This window comes from Tursiops truncatus, chromosome 18 (assembly GCF_011762595.2).
Source record: "Tursiops truncatus isolate mTurTru1 chromosome 18, mTurTru1.mat.Y, whole genome shotgun sequence".
NCBI lineage: Eukaryota > Metazoa > Chordata > Mammalia > Artiodactyla > Delphinidae > Tursiops > Tursiops truncatus.
In genome coordinates, this window is record NC_047051.1 from 14,362,709 (window position 1) to 14,383,367 (window position 20,659).

A 20,659-nucleotide genomic window follows, 5' to 3' on the forward strand; every position below is an offset into this window, starting at 1 on the left:
ATCTAAACTGTACTCTCTAAACACCATTTCCCTCTGGAAGGAGGTACCAAGTGAGGAGGCTGTATAAGACTACTGGGAAGTGTCAAAAGGACTCTGGAGCTATAACTTAAGAGGTTTCCACTGGCCAAATATAGGATGATTTGAGCATCAGTAGGAATGACTGCAGTGGACTGAAACACAGCAAGCGTATTTAAATCCATGAGTTCATAATGATACTAAAAACCAACAGAACCCTCACTGCTTATCTTAGGTGGATATGAGGGAACCAACTTATCGTTTTGAAAACAACTAAATAAAAGGAAAGAGTCAAGCATTTATCCTGTCTTTGGTACCAACTATATACAATTGTTGAGGCAAGGCTTCCCTTTATAGTAATATTCCACTTACTAAATGAAGAAATGATAGAAGAGTTTGTAACCACTGTTTAAAGGATCTAGCTCAGGGTTTCTGAGTCTTGGCACTATTGACATTTGGGGCCAGATAGTTGTTGAGGGTTGTCTTCTGCTTTGTAGGATGTTTGGCAGCATCCCTGGCCTCTGTCCACTATATACCAGGAGCACCACCTTTCCTCAAGTTGTTCCAGCCAAAAATGTTTCCAAACATTGCCAGATGCCTCCTTGGGGGACAAATTTGCCCAAGTTGAAACCACTGATCATCAGTAACTGCTTATCTCACAAAAAGAAACGGTCATATATGTGACTCCTAACAAAGGTATACAACATCACCTGTGAAGAATTCTTGCAAGAAAATTGGACCAGAATATAATCAAGCTTCTAGATCTAATTGCAAGTTTATAGGAAATACTGGGGACAGAGGAGTATGTTAACAGTATGAAGAAGCAGTCAGCAAGTCTGGTGTGCTGGGAACTGTGCAGGCAAATGAACTGGTTTCTTCAACAAATAAATTGTAAGGGAAACACAATTTATTTAAAGAAATAAAGGAAATATCAACCAGTTGATGTTTGTGAATCTCATTTGGTTCCTGACTTGAACAAATTATTAAAAAAACGGAAACAACTGGGAAAATTTGAACACTGAATAGAAATTTCATATTAAGGGATTATTGTTGAATGTTTAGATGGGTAAATGGCATTTTTTTTTGAGTTCTCTTAGACGTGCATACCGATATGTTTATGGATGAAATGATATGCTATCTAGAATTCAAAATAATTCAGCTTAGGGAGGGAGAAAGTGGATGGGAAGAGAGTTAGAAAGTGGGTACAGAGATAGATTACACAAGAGTGGTCATGAGTTGCTAATTGTTAAAGCCGTGTGTTGTGTACATAGGCATTCACATTATCTCAACTTTTAGATAATTTTGAAATTTTTCCATAATAAAAGATTTCTTTAAAGGTATCATACTGCAGTTGTATTTAACAATCTGTAATTTTATTTAATCGGGAATAAAAGGCAGTTTGAGTTCAAATGAAGACTTTACATACAAGCAATGTAAAGGTTCTTGAATTACAATTTAGCAAATCTCTGCATTTAAGTCATATATTAAGAGATGTAATTTCTATTATTTTACAAATCAGATTCATTCAGTGTACTATAGTAGCTAAAGTAAATATTAGGAGTAGTTATTCTTGACCTTGTTGGCTGATAATGTCATAGTGCTAGTCTTATACAGTGAGATTTAAGGAAATAGATTAATTTGCCTATTAGTACCTATTTGCTATTGCTGACATTAATTGCTATTTTGAAATCATTCTTTTATTGTTTAAAGCAGTTTAGCACTTAAATAATTTGATTTACATCCTATTAATGGTAAGATACAGAGAGTAACATTTGAAAATGTCTGGTGCTATGATTTTTATAATTCAAAGTACTTTATATAGAGAAAGGAAAAAATTTAATTCTGGAACTAGGATGTATGCTCATATTCTTGTAAGTGATTTCCTAACTCTGGTTCATCCTTACATTCTGTTCGTAGTCCTGCTTGGTTGCTTTCTTATCTCTTGCCCTATGATTGGCCCATCCCTTCATAAAACTGTCATGTTTTTATTTGAAGGTTTGGGCCTTGTGTTGAAAGAGACCATAATAAGACCCTGTCTACCACTGAAACTTTCTTTCCTTGCATATCTTTCTGTTGTGTTACACTGAATTGAATTGGGAAAAAGAAGATAATAGTGCAGTATGAAGTTAAATAGAATTCTGTAATATCATTTTTTCATATTAAGAGATTGGTTCAGTAAAGATTGTAGAGAATGATTTAGTAAAGAGTTTGGAGCCTGGGAGGCCTGTTGGAAGACCGTTTTTTATCAGTCCATACAGGAGAAAGCAATTGAACTGAACTCAAGTAGTAGTTGTTTGGGTTGTAAAAAAAAGAAATGGATAAGATGTACATAATAAGGGCTATAAATGATAGACCTTAGTGACCAGCTAAATTCTTGCATATGTGGAGGGGGCTGGAGGTGGGAGTATATAGGGAAAGAATGTTACTGGGAGACTTACCAGATTTTTGGCATGATCTAATATGTGATTACTTTCAACCATATAGGAGGAGGCACTATTGTTAGTTTATTGGGTTTTCAAATTTTCTTGTTTTTTATTAATTAAAAGTTATAAATAATTCATTATAGAAAAGATAATAAATTCAGAAATAGAAGGAGCTAGCGATATTACTTGATTCTACTACACAGAAATAACCCGTCAGTATTTTATTGTATAGCCCTTCATAGAGTCTTCCCTGTGTTCTTCTGCACACATATATATGTATTGCTTTATAAGCCTTTTTTTAGCTTTATATAGACATCTTTCCATGCTAATTTACATACACACACACACACACACACACACACACACACACACACAGATATTATCGTTGTTAATGTATGCACGGGTTTCCATTGTATGGTTGGAAACATTTCACATTTTCCATTTGTTTTAGGCAACTCTGTGTTGATCATCTCTTACATATATTGCACACTTATCTGATTAATTTCTTAGGATAAATTCTTAGTGTGAGAATTTCTGAATAAACGGGTATTCATATTCTTAAAGCATTTGCCATTTTCCTATTGTCAGACCCTCTAAAAAGAATATACTAGGTTTTCTTTTTTTACATCTTTTCTTACACTAGATATTATTTTTAATCGTTTTCAGTCTTAAATATGGGATCTTTTGTCATGCTTTGGCAAGAAAGGGACAAAAATAAGGATTTGGCTAAGAGGAGAAATTTCTTTATATATACTGCTTGATGTTACTTTTTTCCTTTTCAGGAACTTGAAAGCATACATGAAGATGTTCAGGCAATGAACAGCTGTTGTCAAGATATGACATGTCGCCTACAGGTACTGTATAATGTCTGGATTTTAGCCTAGTTCCTGATAAGCTTTCAGAAATTGCTAGATAGGTCTACAACATGTGTGGATATCTGATACATCATGCCCTGTAGGATGTTTGAATATAAATATTATGCTTATTTTTTTAACTATAAATGTCTTTGTGCCTCTTTGGTGATGGTTTACTAATATTGCACAGTTAACTCCAGAAGCCTTTATATTTTGATCTTGCCAGTATAGAGATAACTGTGGAATTTTGATAAACTTTTCAATCCCATAATGTTCAACAAATGCAGCAGAAATAAATTCCTTAGTGGAAAGCCTTAGGAATGATTTCAAACTAATGCTATGCCCAGTAAAGACCCAGCTTAATTATGATTTATGTTCAGCCTAAAAATATCTCAGGAAAATGTATGTAAGTTTAGGTCTGTCTATTAAAGCAGTTCCAAACCTCTAGTTTGGCTGTAGAGTTAACATTGACCTACATACTTCTGACTCATTTAATGCCCTGTGTTTCTACCTGCCTCACAACCACTGACTTGTTTCTCTTCTCGTTAGTAACTGCCTTAGTTTTGTAGTGTTCCCCAGTTCTGGTCTTTGAGAGAGAATCTCACTGGTTACACTTGTGATTTGTTTCAATTCACTTTATAAATATTTTCCTAATCCTTGAAATACCTTTTCATCAAGTTTTCACTCCTGATCCTTTCAGCTCTGGTTTGGGAGAGAGAGGATTGTTTAGTATGACTTGGCCAGGAACAGCCCTCTGTCCTTTAGATGGGGCTATCTTTAATGTTCTCCAAAATCCTATATGAGGGTTTTCTTTTTTGTATATCCCAACTCTCAAATTTTTATCTCCATCTTGGGTATTTCTGTTGAGTTCCACAGCAGCGTATCAGTGACTTAACTTACAGCTTCATTCGGAGGTTTCCTGGTACCTCAACTCAGCATGTCTATAGCCGAAGTCCTCTTCTTCATCCTTACCTGGCTCTGGCAGTGCTTCTGTTCCACTAAGAAGCATCAGGAACTATTAAATTCCTTAATAAACATCGTTGTGATACCTTTTTCTTTCTTGTAAGCCTTAGCATTCTGTGTGTATTGAGAATTCTGAGTGAGTTCGTCTTATTAAACGTAGTGTATGAGCCTTGAAACATCTATTTCAGGTACTTGGGCCTTTTTTAAACTTTTGAGTTCTGGAGTGTGATCTCGTTTCCTATAGTCTGAACTCCAGTAAGTGGCAGTATTAGTTTTCTGAAGTTGAAAAAAGTTGAAATGTACTGATAATAGGTATGTTTATAATTTTAGGCAGCAAAGGAACAGACTCAAGATTTAATAATAAAAACCACTAAGCTTCAAGCTGAAAGGTAAGTTTTTCTTTACATAATCAACTCTTCATTAATTTGGAGATAACTGGGAAAGAAAATTATAGATAACTTCAAAGTTAAAACAATAATCAAAAACGTGACTCAAAAATGATACAAAGTATGAGGTTCTAAGCTGTTATCCAAGAGTAAAATAAACATAAAACAATAGTTTAGGAACATTGATAATTGGGATGATTGAGAGATTATCCCTCTTTGGAAGTGATGATGCATTGTTTGTTTGCCATAGAATTAAAAAATGACTGCTTTTTAAAATGTGGATTTTTCAAATTTTTAGTAATTTTATTATCTTTTTCTCACAATTGTCTTTTATTTTTTACTTCTGATTATGCATCTTGCTACAGTCAAGTTACAGAACCGTTCCATCACCACACAGGTCTCTCCCATTGGTGCATGGACCACAATGAGAAAAGTTGCAGCCTCAGCTGATGTGAAGAGGTGGTTGGCTCTACAGAGCAGCCAACTCTAAGGAAAGGCAGGTGCTGGATTTCTGTACTCAGAACGAAGCATGCACCTTGAGCATCGAATGAGAATGTTTTTAGTATCAAAACTAATCTTTTGAAAGAAAAGTTTCCTAGAAAAGAAATTTGCAGTTAGAGACCCACACATAAATTTTTCTGTTACGTTATTGTTGGCTGACTATAAAAACATATATGGATTCAACTGAAAATTGTGACTAAAAAATAAAACTAAGAGTAACAGATCACCAATCCTGTATACAAAGTTTGTGGTCTGAGTTTCTGGTCTGAGTTAAATCTTTCTCTTGCCATCTTTACTGTAGTGTGTAGTACAGTCTCGTAACTAATGATTGGTTTGATTGACTCTCTTTCCTACTGAACTGTGAGCTCCTTGAGAACGATGACAGTTTCTTAGTCTCTTTTTGTGTCTCCAATGCGTAACACATTGTAGATTCAATAAATAATTTTGAGTGAATGAATATGAAATATAGCTATTCCAGTGTCAGGAAAGGAACATAAAATAAAAAATGAAAAATAAGCATTTTATTGGAGCTCGTAACATGTATGGGACTGGTTAATGTCTGCAGGAGGCAATATTAGAATATTGTCCTTCTGTTCATATGTTGTCAAAACTATTTAAGCAAGGTTGTTTATGTTTATTATTTTAGTAAGCCTATGAAAAAAGTGTTTCGGCCTGGCATGTTTCTGGGAAGCAAACATTTATGACATTCCAGTATCCCAAGAGCTATGGATTTGATGTGCCAAATGAACATTTGTGTGAATGTATTTTAAGAAAATTACATAGCAGAAATCATAACAGATTCCTGGGTGCTGGCAGAGTTGTTTTTCCATTTTAAAAAATTACCTTTTCCTTTTTAACGAGAAACTTAGACAAGCATTTGGCTTTAGAAATAGAAATTCTATGGGCTTATTTGGATAACATGATATTCTTATTCAGACAAATTTATAAATGATACGAATATTTTTTCCAACTGAGTTAGAAGGAGGTCATTTTGACAGCTGATGCTCTATAGGTAAAGTTTGGTGTAGAATTGTCTCCACAGAACTGCAGTTTAACATTTGCCCTTACTGTTTAATTGACAGTCAGAAGATGGGTTTCATTGATGATTAGGAAAGGCTATGTCCAGATGAACATACCTCCATATTTTTGAATACCACCGAAATCACTATTATGTATTTTTTTGTCTCATGGAAAGGCCTACCAGCCAAATTTCTGTCTGGACTCAGAAAAACATAGCCTCTGGCTTATGTTTGTTTATTTTTGAGGTGTAGTATGTTAGTGGAAAGAACACAGACCTTGAAAACCTGAATTCTAATACAAATCTTGGGTAAGAGGTCATTAGATTTTTAATCTTTAACGAGTTATTTCTTAACCTCCCTCAGTCTCAGTTATCACATCTGAAAAAAGGAATAATAAACTATGTCACAGGGTATAGTCTGCTGAACACACTGTCTGACATACCTCAAGAAGCGTTACCCTCCATATTTCTCCCCCCTTATTAGACAAAGTTGTGTAGCACATCTTGTTTCTACATTGGCTTTGGTGGCTGGAAGTTTAGGCTGTTCTTCACTTAATTGCGATAGCTTTCCTCAACTATGTTATTTAAGTTCTCATTCTTTCTCTTTCTTTTTTTTATTTTTTAATTTTATTTATTTTTGGCTGCGTTGGGTCTTCGTTCCTGGGCGCAGGCTTTCTCTAGTTGGGGCAAGCAGGAGCTCCTCTTAGTTGCAGTGCACGGGCTTCTCATTGCGGTGGCTTCTCTTGTTGTGGAGCACAGGCTGTAGGCACACAGGCTTCAGTAGTTGCAGCACGTGAGCTCAGTAGTTGCGGCACACGGGTCCTAGAGCATGTGGGCTTCAGTACTTGCAGCGTGTGGCCCAGGGCATGTGGGCTTCAGTAATGTGGCTTGCGGGCTCTAGAGCACAGGCTCAGTAGTTGTGGCGCATGGGCTTAGTTGCTCCGCGGCATGTGGTATCTTCCCGGACCAGGGCTTGAACCCGTGTCCCCTGCATTGGCAGGTGGATTCTTAACCACTGCGCCACCAGGGAAGTCCCTCTTTCTCTCTTACTATTTTATTTTTTAATGGTTTTGTAATTTTAATTATTTGTTATAAACTATTTTAATTTAGGTTTTGAAGTTGGTAACACATAAAAGTATAAAAAGGATTTATTTTGCACAAATATACATGTAAAAATATAGAGCATATGTGATACATATTCTTTCATTGCCTGGTAAAAAGTTAGGAGAAGGCAGGGGAGCATCACATCTTTCTTCTTTCTTCTCCTTTATGTATGTAAGACTTAAAGAAGAAAATTACAATCAGGTATAGTTTCACCACCCAGACATAGCCACTGTTAACAGTTCGGTGTATCTTCTCCCAGAGTTAGTATGTGTGCATAGTTACATTTTACTTCACTCACATAAAATTTCATGTTCATTTTCCTATATCTCTTATTTTTAAAAAACATGTTTTTTAATGTGGCATTGTATTTTTTCTTGTGAATGAACAAGCATTTTTAAATTATCAGATATTGTTTCCATTATTAAACATAATGGTTTGGTAAGTGTTTTTAAATCATTTTGTGCATTTCAGATTATTTTCTTAGGATAAATTCCTAGAATTTAATTGTAATTAAAGAATCAAATGGTAGAAATTTTAAAAAGTATCTTCATATATATTGCCTAAATTTCTCTCCGGAAAGGTTATGCCAATTTCCAGCTTCATCAGCAATATATGAGAATGTCTATTTTATTAAACCCTGTAGACACTAGATGTTGTCATTAAAAACAGCAATTTTATAGATGAAAAATGGTATCACACTATTTTAATTTACATTTAACCGAATATTGGTAGATCAACCTTGTTTTCATTTTGTTTTGCCATGTGTATTTCTTTGCTTTTTTTTGTTTTGATCTATATCTTATGCCTCCCCACCCACCCCTTTTTTTTTGCTAGCTTTTTTCAATTATTTTGAAATTATTTGGTGGAGATGAGTTTAGAAGTTAGAGTTAAAATATGACAGGGGTATATTTTCAGGGGAAAAAAATACCACAAGATTCATAAATCATGTTCTGGGATGGTTTAAAAGAATCATTATAAAAATGAAATAATCTGTTTATTTTATATACTCAGGCAGTATGTGAATACATGTCCTGAAAATTCCTGTGTACGTGTAAAGTTTCTTTCTAAAAGTACATGGGGGTTGCTGTACGTATTTTTGTGTGACTTGTTTTTTGTACCTATAAGTGCCTTATAGATAATTTTGTGTGAATACATATAGCTCGACCTCATTTTTTATTTGCTGCATATTATTCCACAGTATGCATTTGCCATATTCACTTATGTTTTATATAACTTACATCATATACAGTGATTACATGAATACACATCAAATACTCTTAGAAGTTTTAATTTACAATAACCATTTATGTTTTATTTTAGCATTAATTTCATATACTTTTAATTTAGATACTAAAAGCCCTCCAAAAGTTACCGTATTTCATTTGTATTGTACAGTAGGGCAGGGTCTGCCTCATGTGTACCATTTGTCACCTCAGACCCTAGCTCAGGGCCTTTACACCTTGGAGATCCCTGTTCATGCTACTTGATTGTACAAATACTCCTCAACTTCGTCAAGAACGGTTGTGAAATTTTACCTGGGAAGACTGTATATGGTAAAACTAAAGAGTAATGTGATTTAAATAATATCTTGAATTTACAGTTGATCCTTGAGCAATACGGGTTTGAACTGCACAGGTCCACTTGTATGTGGGGTTTTTTTTCAGTTAATACGTACTGCAGTCCTACACAGTCCATGGTGGGTTGAATCCTCTGGTGCAGAGGGCTGGCTGTAAAGTTGAATCTGGCTGGTGCAGATTTTCCATTGCACAGGGCAGGGGGTTGGGAGCTGGGGTCGGCGTCCCTGACCCCCATGTTGTTCAAGGGTCAACTGTACTAGATTTAGTTAAAACAAAATGAACCAATAAAGCGATGAGTTTTCCGTTGTGCATGATAAATTGACTATAAAGATCCAAAAGAAACTCTCAAAACGTTTTCATTGAAATGGTTAATTTGTATAGTCTCAAGGAATTTTATGAAGTGTTAAAATTGCTTTAAATCCTGTATGATAACAATTTGAGCTTTATCTAAAAATATAAAACAAAACCTGTTTAGGTAACTTTTAGATATCAGTATCAGTATTAATATGATGATTAAGGACATAGGCTATTTAAATCTGTATAAATTTAATTAGGTGATTTACATTATTTGAGAAAAACAGAACATTACTGCCACCTGGAGGACCTTTCCTTTCTAACCTTCTATGTCATTCAGCAGGGCATTTGACTGAATTTAAAACCTCACAACTCGAGTGCAAAGATGGCATGCGTTGTACTGTCTGTTCAGATAGGGTTAATGTTTATCTTTGTTCAGTTTCATTTGAATATTGTTAGATTGTAGAATATCACTGCCCTGTGAATACTACTAGTGAAACACTTATAATTTTATTTATATATCTTCACATCTAAGATCTAGAAGGCAGGGATGTTGAATTTCTGCTCTTGTAGTTTGTATTCCTGACTTGCCCTTAGATGGGGCCCTGCTCAGTCCTCCAGGTCCCTGCAGACTATAGAGTGTGCCTTTTGCTAATTGTCAGCTAGTCTAGATAGGTTGCATTCGGATAGTATAATTGAAAAGACTTTTTTTTTTTATTATCGTATGCAGAAAAAGTGGGGAAGGGAGAGTGGAAGAGTGATTTTTTTGATTTAATGAGGGATTACTAAATGAATTCTTGACTACTGTTTCTAACCTAAAATAAAAAAATAATGGACCTGATTTTTGGTGGTTGTGTACTTCATGTGCAAGCTTCAAAGGCTTAGGGTTTTTTTAGTGACTGAGAAGAAATTAACTGGCATATTTCTCTTCTGTAAGATAACTTTGTTTTCAAGAGGCAAACTGTGCAAGTACACCTAAGTGGCTAAGGATTGTAATACCCGGACCATTCATGAACGTATTTCTTCTTCTGCTTAATGATTAATCATTTTACTGTGGCTTCTACTGAACAATATCAGCCAGTTTTATCACCTGCGTGCCTGATGGGCTTCTAATATTTGAGGCAGAAATAAGGCTTTTGAAGATACTGAGACTCTTCCACACCTTTGTTTTAAAAGTTATGTCAGATGTAACTTGTTTTAAAGCTATGCAGATGCATAGTGTGCTTGATTTTTTGTTGCCTTTTTTAAAATATTACAGTCAAACATTAGAAATAAGAGCGCAAGTTGCAGATGCCTTCTTATCCAAGTTCCAGCTGACTTCTGACGAAATGAGTCTTCTCCGAGGTACAAGAGAAGGACCTATCACTGAGGTATTTTGCTTTCTGTTAAAATCACTTAAAGCATAGCAGTTACAGATGTTATAGAGAAATCACTCTTTTTTTAAGGCTTTATTTTACCACCTAAAATTTTTTTTGATTTAAAAATGTTTTTAAATTTAGCAATTAAGGTGCATATTTTAAATTACCTTATTTTTCAAAGCAATACATATACTATTTTTTGGTTGTTTTTAGAAGTCAAAGAGTACAACATGGCTTATAAAGAAAACCTACATCACCTATCCCACGCCTTCCCATCTCTAAGTCCTTTGGCAACCATTTTCAATCTTGTTAATTGCTTCTTTTGTAAATTCTGTATTCTAGATCTATAGTTAAAAAGAATATGCTTTAATTTTAAAGGATTTTTTCAAGGCATTGGGAAGAGTAAAACAGATTCATAATGATGTCAAAGTTCTCTTGCGTACAAACCAACAAACAGCAGGGTGAGTAGTCTTTTCAGTTCATGATTGTGTTACCTTTTATATTTCCAAAATTTAACGATTTTCTAGGTTCTTCAAGTATATGACATTATGACATTTTGTGAAATAGAAGTTTAATCTTTATGTATCTTTGGATAAGGAGAAAGTTATACCCTGATACGTTTAGAGTAAAACAGCAGTTGGGTATCTAAGTGATGGTGTTAAACTTGGCGACATTTAATTATAAACATTTACTGAAAAATTCCACAAGATGATAAAAAGTTAATAGGCTATAACCAAATCACTCTGTAATTAAATAAAGTGATTAGGTTCTTAGATGTATTCAATAGCTATTGGCTAAAACTTTTTAATAAATTATAATAAACCTTTAATGTTTTTAGTTTAGAAATTATGGAACAGATGGCCTTGCTTCAAGAAACATCTTATGAAAGACTTTACCGGTGGGCTCAAAGTAGGTGATTTCTTTTATGCAGTCTAGATTCATGAATATTAGTGTTTGAATTTGTTATTTCACTTAGTCTTTATTTGATATCATTTTGATCTTAGTAATCAAAAACTATTTTTAAAAAGAAAAACTTTATATTTGAACATATTGTCTTTGTATGTGTCTCATAAACATCTATCATTTAAGCACTGTCTATGATTAAGGATGGGAATAAAAAAATAAAGTCAGTATTTCTGCCCCAGATTATCTTAAAGTTGATTAGACATCTCTTGTTATTTACATGACATGTTATTTACATATAGTAGTTACTACAACTATAATAAATGGTGAGTTTTTCTATTACTGCTGTAACAAATTTAACACAATCTTAATGGCTTAAAATAACACAAATTTATTATTTTATAGTTCTGTAGTCAGAAATCACCATGCTAAAATTAAAATGTGGGCAGGGCTGCATTCATTTCTGGAGGCTCTAAGGAGTAGTCTGTTTCCTTGCTCATTCAGTTTGTTGGCATAACTAGTTCTTTGAGTCTGAGGACTGAGCTCTGAGTTGCCTTGCTGGCTGTCACTGAGGGTCTTTCCCAGCTTCTAGAGGCTGTCTGCATTCTTTGGCTTGTGGCCCCTTCCTCCATCTTCGAAGCCAGTAATGGGTAGATGGAGTCACTTTCTCACTTTGAATCTCTTCTGCCTCTTCTTCCATCTCATATCTCTAACTCTTCTGCTAGCCTTTTTTACTTTTAAGACCTATATGATTATCTTGGACCCACTTGGGTTATCTGGGAAGATGTCCCTATTTTAAGGTCTGTCACCTTAATTCCATCTGCAAAGTCCCTTTTGCCACGTAAGATGGCATATTCACAGGTTTCAGGGATTAGGGATCTTTGGAGGACCATTATTTTGCCTATCACAAATGGTTTATTTGCTTTAGATTTGCTTTAAAATGTTTCAGTAGTCTGTTCATAGAATTGCCTGTTAAAAACAAAGTAGTTAAGACTTCAAGAATGGAACATGTGCACAGGATATTTTAATAGATGTTACCAGCTGACTGTTGGAAGGAGTTGGGATTAAATCCAGTTAACCAGTATACTTGTACTTGACTGTGAAAAACCTTATGTGTTTCAGATGATTTACTCTTTATCTCCAAAATTTCTTTCTTTTTTTTTTTTAATGTTTATTTATGTACGTATGTATGGCTGTGTTGAGTCTTCGTTGCTGCACGCGGGCTTTCCCTAGTTGTGGCGAGCAGGAGCTACTCTTCATTGCAGTGCACGGGCTTCTCATTGCGGTGGTTTCTCTTGTTGCGGAGCACGGGCTCTAGGTGCGCGGGCTTCAGTAGTTGTGGCTCGCGGGCTCTAGAGCGTAGGCTTAGTATTGTGGTGCACGGGCTCAGTTGCCCCATGGCATGTGGGCTTTTCCCGGACCAGGGATCGAACCTGCGTCCCCTGCATTGGCGGGCAGATTCTTATCCACTGCGCTACCAGGGAAGCCCCAAAACTTGTTTCTTTTTCTACTTCTCTTGTTTGCACTGTTTACTCCTATTTGGAGTATGGTCTGGCTTTCCCTTCTTTATATCCAAATCCTACCTCAGTCTTCAAAGTCAGGCTTAGGTTCTACATCTTCCTGGAACTCTCCACAACTACATTAAATCATAGTGGCTTTTCCCATCTCTGAACACTAACTACTGAATATATTTATTTGGTATTCAATAATTTACTACTCTAACATAACTTAACTTTTCATATATGTATGTCTTAGCTCTCCAGTTAGATTTCTGTTTTCATAAAGGCAAGGACATTGCCTCATATTTCTTTGTGCTCCCATGACGTCTAACATGGAAGTTCCAAACTGACATTCTGACTCCTAAGGACACTGGAGTCACCGTAAGATAGCTCCAGTCCCATACTCGTGTATGTTTTTCTCAGTCAGTGTGTGCCAGAAAAATATACTGCTAGCGTGAAGTCCTCATACTCCCAAAGGTTGGGAACTTCTGAACATGCTCTGAGTTTTTTGAGCAGAGAAGACATTTAATAAGTATTTTATAGATAGGATAGTAAAATAAAGGACATATTGGTGTACAGATTTTTTAAACAGTTTAAAATCTAAACAATTTTGAAATTATAATCTTAATACTATATATTAGTTACCCATATAAACATTTTAGCAAACTCCTTGAAGATTGCTCCCAAGGTAAGGAACTGGTAATATATGTTTAGTACTCCCTTCCCTCCTTGACATTGCCATGTGTATAGCAGTTATTTAGTGCATGTTTGTTCATTGACTGGTTTCTTCAGAACTGTAGTTTTTTATTATAATAAAATATGCGGGGACTTCCCTGGTGGCGCAGTGGTTAAGAATCTGCCTGCCAATGCAGGGGACACGGGTCTGAGCCCTGGTCCGGGAAGATCCCACATGCCGTGGAGCAACTAAGCCCGTGAGCCACAACTACTGAGCCAGTGCTCAAGAGCCCGGAAGGCACAATTACTGAGCCCGTGCGCCACAACCACTGAGCCCGCGTGCTGCAACTGCTGAGGCCCGCGCGCCTAGAGCCCGTGCTCCGCAACAAGAGAAGCCACCGCAATGAGAAGCCCGCGCACCGCAACAAAGAGTAGTCCCCGCTCGCTGCAACTAGAGAAAGCCCGCGCGCAGCAACAAAAGCCCAACACCCCCCCCCAAAAAAAAAAATACATATGTATATGTGTGTATATATATATATATGGTCTACCAGATAGCAGATGTGGTCATTTGAAGTTATGTAGGTATTTAACCTTACATTTTTAGTTTGACAGCATGAACTGGTTTTTGATTGGCATGTTCTCTAGGCTTTTCCAAGCTTTTTTTTTTTTTTTTTTTTGCGGTACGTGGGCCTCTCATTGTGGTGGCCTCTCCCGTTGCGGAGTACAGGCTCCGGATGCACAGGCTCAGCGGCCATGGCTCACGGGCCCAGCCGCTCTGTGGCATGTGGGATCTTCCCGGACCAGGGCACGAACCCGTGTCCCCTGAATCAGCAGGCGGACTCTCAACCACTGCGCCACCAGGGAAGCCCCCCAAGCATTTTTTTAATACAGTATTTAGACTCTGGCTGTACAACAGACATAATAAGGTACTTATTAATTGTACTTTAACAAGTGTTATAATGTTATAATGATTAAATAACACAATAAGTGTTATAATGATTTTCCAGGTGAATGCAGAGCATTGACACAAGAATCATGTGACATATCTCCAGTACTGACTCAGGCAATGGAAGCCCTGCAGGATAGACCTGTCTTATATAAGTGAGTGACTTTTTCCTAATTAAAAAAAAAACTTACTTTTTCCTCGATAATTTACATTGACTTTCAGTATTATCAAATTCACATACAATAGTGTGAGCAATATAATAATTTACAGTGATGTTTTTATCTCATCTCGGTACCATTGGGGCATCAGCTTATTTGCATATTATTACTTGCTGTAGAATGCAACATGGAGATGAAAACCAAGGCGTCCGTGTATCTAGACTACCTCTTATTTGTGTACAGGCTAAGGGCTTTTCCCCAATCTGTCATCTCGTTAACGACCTAGGAATTGTATATAACTAAAACTCCTGTATCAACCCTGCCCTGGAGAGAAGGTCGAATAGACTGACAAATAATAATTGCCCAGAGATGAAAAAAGAAAATTTAAAATTAGAATTCCATCAGTAGGACTTAAGAAAGAAAGAGTTCAGGTATTTGATCCTGTAAGTTATGTCAGCCAAGCGCTATGTGATAATGCTTTGGATAAGAACTTTATGCACTATTAACTTATAAATTTTTTATTATTCTGTATTTTTTCTTTTACTTTTCATATAAAATAGAAGTAAATACCTTTTTTACTTTTAATGCCTGGAATAGTATGGAAATAGGAAGACCAAGTGGGGAGTTAAAATTCAGGAAACAGAAAGCCAGGGGACTCCTGCATAGGCATCAGTCCTGCCCTGAGCCATGCCTTTCATATGCTTACGTATTTTTAGAGGATTTCCTTCTTACTCTGTTTTCTGACTGGAACATTGCTTGTCCTGTAATAAGGTTCCAGAACACAAATGCTGGACAGCTACATAAAATAATAACATCCCAGTGCTACTTACTGAGTACTCACTATGTGTTAAGCACAGTTCTAAGTGCAGCAGACTTAACATCAATAAAACATTGCCTTCAAATTGCTTTGTTTTATTGAACAAATAGACAAATCCACTTTAATGGATACATTAATTGCTTTTCTAAAAGTCAAGTCTCAAGTGCTCAAGTCTCAAGTGCTCAAGTCTCAAGTAGTCTGTGGTGAGGAAGGGGGTGAATATTAGAGGAAATTCCCCTCAGGAAGTAGGTATGAAATGACTTCTTAAGGTGATAAGCATTTCCCAGGACGAAAAGGGAGGAGAGAAGATCCCAGGTTGAGGGAAAAGCTGGTGCAAAGGTGTGGATTGAGGAGGAATATGTACCTTTAGGAAACTGCGACAGCTTGCCCTGGCGGTTGGGTTAGTAGCAAGAGCTGGATCATAATAGCCCTGCGTGTTGTGCCGGTGCCTGTGATAAGCTGATGTTTTCACTCTTGACCACCAGCGCAGCAGATCTTATCGACTTCGAAATTTCTTTCCCAGCTTTTTCACTGTAAGCTATTGGTGTTTGATTCTGAGAGTCTTTTGGTACTTAAAACATTTGGTGTTTGTTTAATAATGTGTAACATTGACCACAGATTCATAATTGTTCACAAGGTTAATCTTTTTTAAAAAATGCCTTTGTCTGTTTTGGGCATCTGAGAAGGTCAGCTGACTTCTACTATATAAACATATTTTTTCTAAATTTTGATTCTCGATCAACACTTGGAAAGGACCAATATTGCATAATGGTTTGAAAGGTGGGCTCTGAGTTAGAGTTTTTGATGAACCCATGCACCTTTATAAGCTTCAGTTTCCTTGAGCTGTAAAATGAGGATAAAAATAGTGCCTGTCTTGCCAGGTTGTTGGGAAGATTAAATTAGAATGTTCCCATAAGGTGTTTACCATAATGCTTTGCTCATCACAAAATATTAGCTATTATTTCTATTTTGAAAGGAGATAAACTGGAAAGTTTTCAGCTAAAGAGAAGTGTATTTAAGGCCTGTGCGACAGTAAGGCAAAATGCTTGAAAGACAAAGAATAGAACTAAAATAGGCAAAGATTTATCTCCAAAGGACACACGGGATGGGGGCAGTAGTGCAGTATGGAAGGTTGTAAGAAGCATTTGCGGGTTGAATGGGGAAGAGGGAGGATTTTAGTGACAGTTAAGTACCATAACATGAATGCTAAGAAAGAGAAAATGGTCCTTTCATCTTAAGTAATCACCTGTTTCCAAAAGTGGTGGTTTCTTTAAATTTAGGGAAAACTTAATAGTGTATCATGTTAACCACCAGATGGCACTATATGAACTTGATTTAAGTGATGTGTGAAGGCTTCACTGTTCATTATTGTGTCTCACGTGTGTAAGTATCACGTACAAGAAAATGTCAGTTATTGAAGTCTTTGGGGAAAGTTGCCATACTCAGTTTTTCTTAGGTATTATATAACCGAATGCTAATGCATTATTGACTTTTAGTAAATCAAGTACAGAAGTTTCTTCAAAAAAAATTTATTACAAGTAGAAATGAACAAATTGATGTTGTCTTCTTTCCATTCGTAAACCTTCAGCATATAAATTATTAAAGAACATAGTAATGTGTGCAATGCTGATCTTTCTTCATTTTTTTATTTATTGCATTTCTTAGGTTTCTACACTATTTTATCTTTTAATTCTTTTTTGGACAAATTTTTTCATCTTTTAATTTGCTGTTTGACCAGAATTTTTCTTTCTCTACTATGGCTAGATACAAAAAAACGGAGATTTAAATTTTTATTTTAACTAGAGGCATTTTAGAATATTTACATAATTTTAACAGTCACCTTTGTAAAGCTACATTTTCAGTTTTTGACCTTTGTTGGAAGAGAATCCGTTTTGGTCAAAGAAATTTTCTTCTGTCTCTGGGAAAAGATGTTTCGTGTCTTCAGGTATCATTGAAGGTTCCTTTTAGCTCATGCTGTTCTTCAAATTATATCTATTGCAGGAAAATAAGCATTAATATCGTTTATATGTTATAGTAAACAGATTCTAGTGTTTGTTAGGCTTTTTAAATCGCCCCTCCCCCATTTAAAATGCCAGTGGATTCACTGGTTTCTAATATAACTTGTGGTCACAGTGAATAGTCCTAGAAACAGAAGTTACGTTGTTACTGTTTATTACATAGCCATTTGGGTCCAGAGGGTGAAGATTAGTTTTACATATTTAAAAAGGTAAAAGTTTGTGAATTTTGTGCTGTCATAAGGAGTCGTCTGATCACAAGTCATTTCATGGACTTGATGATCATTTAAAGCAGGGGTCCCCAACCCCCGGGCCGCAGACCAGTAGGGGTCCTCGGCCTGTTAGGAACCGGGCCGCACAGCAGGAGGTGAGCGCTGAGCCAGGGAAGCTTCATCTGCGGCTCCCCGTCGCCCCCATCGCTTGCGTTACAGCCTGAGCCATCCCCCCCCACCCTTCTGTGGAAGAATTGTCTTCCACGAAACGGGTCCCTGGTGCCAAAAAGGTTGGGGACCGCTGATTTAAAGGAATGCATTCTTTACCCTGAACATTTATGATTTGAGAATATGAGGCAAAAAATAGAAATAAGCATTTTGGTTCTAATTTATTTTAAAAAATAGAAAGTGAATGCAAGGCAATTGTGTACTTTAGCAACACTTAGCTTGATACTGCGTTTTCATCTTGACGTATATATCTGGTATGTCACTGCAGGGAATTTCAAAACCATTTCTTTTTAACCAAAACCAAAAAACCACAAACAACCATGATCTGATTACTAGTGAACAGTCCTCTAAAAAGGTTCAGAGTCCTAAAAATTCACAGCTATTGATTACTTCACTACACTTTGATTTAAAAATATTCCGTCTTCCAGCTTTCCTATGTTAAAAAAAAATGTGGGTTTTTCATTAAATCAGTAGCATATTAAAGAAAGCAGTATAGCCTAAGAAATTCTTCTGGAAACCTTTGGGGAATTTTGATAACTTTTATTTATATGTAAGGTAATGAAATAATTCTCAACATTTAGTAGAGTACTGTTTAGGGATTTAAAAGTTAATTGGTCTAGAATTCGCTGACATCGGACTATGAAAAAAATACTTTGTTTTCCTATGTACTTTTAAAATAGAACTTTCAGTTGGGCATCGGGTGGGGATAATGGGAAACAAAGGCTGATTCTAGTCGAAGAAACAGGTACTGTTGGTAACTCTAAGCCATCCTATAATTTGATCCCAAATTGTCTGATTCTTTCATTCAAAGCTTTTCTTTCCTACAAATTCCTCACCTTCAAAAGTCCATTTTTTTCCCCCAACCATAATTGATAACTTGTAAATATATGTAAAAGTATTTGCTCTGTATGCATAGTTGGTCAGTAAATTTAAGGAACATATGTTTAACATTGGAGTCAAAATAAGCTTTTAAATATGAATAGTATATTTTGGACAAATTTTGATGGTAAATTTTGATAATATTGAATAAACATAAATGAGAATTTTTTAATGTAGAAGGAAAAGTCTTATATTTTGGATGGCAGAGTTCTAAATGTAACTAGCCTCTGAGAACTAGGTATTAGGCCTTATGTGTGCAGTGGAGCATCATGTTTTGGGCAAGGGGGGCACTGAAACCTGAAGAGTCCCAGGTTTCCACCTTGTCTTGATTTTTACTTATACCAAATCCCTTGCTCTATCCCTTATTGCCACTGCCTCTGTTACTGATTCCAAATCCCAGCATTCTTTCTTAGGCATAAAAAGATGCACCTTTAGGTTGAATTATCATTATGATAAAGTTATTTCATAAATATTTTTTGTTGTTTAAAGCAGTATTGCTTGAGAGAATTGTGTAAAAAAGCTTTAGATATCTTAGAAAGTGCATGAATACTTTGATGTAACCATTAGGAAGAAAAGCAACTGTTTGTTAATAACTTGTTTCTTCTAGGTATACCTTAGATGAGTTTGGAACAGCTAGAAGAAGTACAGTTGTTCGTGGATTTATCGATGCTCTTACAAGAGGGGGCCCAGGAGGTACACCTAGACCCATTGAAATGCACTCCCATGACCCTTTGAGGTATAGTAGTCAGACAGTATTGGAGTATTTGATGTTTTTCTGAAGGAAATCTTTACTAACATTTAGTTTTTTCATTAGATATGTAGGAGATATGTTGGCTTGGCTCCATCAGGCTACTGCTTCTGAAAAAGAACACCTTGAAGCTCTCTTAAAGCATGTAACTACACAAGGTGGGTCCTCTGATTGTTACCACTCATGCCTAGATCTAGTAAATCACGCAGGACTTCTCTGTTTCTGTTTTCTTCATGGAGATAAACTCTTCACACTAGGTGATTTAATAAGCATCCTAATTAATCTTCCTGTCTCTAGTTTCCCCCTTTTTCTGCTGATAGACTTTCTTTTCCGTCACTTTTATTTTGTCACACAACTGATCACATTTTTATACTGGACCCTTGGGACCTTTTCTTGTAAGCCTAGACCCCTCTGCTTCACTTTTAAGGCATCTCTGGAGTGCCTGGCCTACATTATCTCAGCCACCATCCTTTAAAGGCAAAAGGTGATGTTCTCTTCATTTTATCTTGAGTACACAGGCTCAGTCAGTGACTGGCCTAAGGTCGTTAAGCTACTACTTCTTTCATTTCTACTATCCAGCCCCTTTTGTCATTCTCATGTGACTCTTCTAAAGTTTTTTGAATAATTACCTATGTACTGGGACTTCCCTGGTGGTCCGGTGGTAAAGAATCTGCCTTCTAGTGCAGGGGACGCAGGTTTGATCCGTGATCGGGGAACTAAGATCCCACATGCTGCGGGGCAACTAAGCCCGTGCACCACAACTAGAGAGCCTGCGTGCCGCAAAATACAGAGCCCATGCGCCCTGGAGCCTGTGCGCCACAACTAGAGAGAAGCCTGCAGGCTGCAATGAAGAGCCTGTGCGTCGCAACAAAAGATCCTGCATGCCTCAACGAAGACCCAGCGTGCCGCAACTAAGACCTGATGCAGCCAAATAAATAAATAATAAATAATTAGCTATGTACTAAATGTACCTAAAATTTTGGTCTTGATTTCAAAGAAGAAAAATGATTATTTTTGAGTTGCAAACGTCTGTTTACAGAATTTCAAATCTTCTTAGTTGTGACTACCTTAAGATGCCTGTTGTAG

The 20,659-nt window shown here is 36.4% G+C and overlaps 1 protein-coding gene across 24 annotated transcripts in view; it reads left to right on the forward strand.

Annotated features, from left to right (window-relative positions):
* The window catches only part of COG6 (component of oligomeric golgi complex 6), a 288,003-nt gene that overhangs the window by 3,063 nt on the left and 264,281 nt on the right, over positions 1–20,659 (forward strand). For all 24 annotated transcript variants that reach the window (XR_012327602.1, XR_012327603.1, XR_012327601.1 and 21 more), the window contains 8 exons: positions 3,221–3,292; positions 4,586–4,644; positions 10,394–10,505; positions 10,872–10,954; positions 11,332–11,402; positions 14,578–14,671; positions 19,433–19,561; positions 19,640–19,731. Coding sequence is in view for 6 of the 24 variants with exons in the window: in XM_073795102.1 (XP_073651203.1) it covers positions 3,221–3,292; positions 4,586–4,644; positions 10,394–10,505; positions 10,872–10,954; positions 11,332–11,402; positions 14,578–14,671; positions 19,433–19,561; positions 19,640–19,731 (712 nt within the window). In the remaining 18 variants the exon portion in view is untranslated. The remainder of the gene's footprint in view (positions 1–3,220; positions 3,293–4,585; positions 4,645–10,393; positions 10,506–10,871; positions 10,955–11,331; positions 11,403–14,577; positions 14,672–19,432; positions 19,562–19,639; positions 19,732–20,659) is intronic.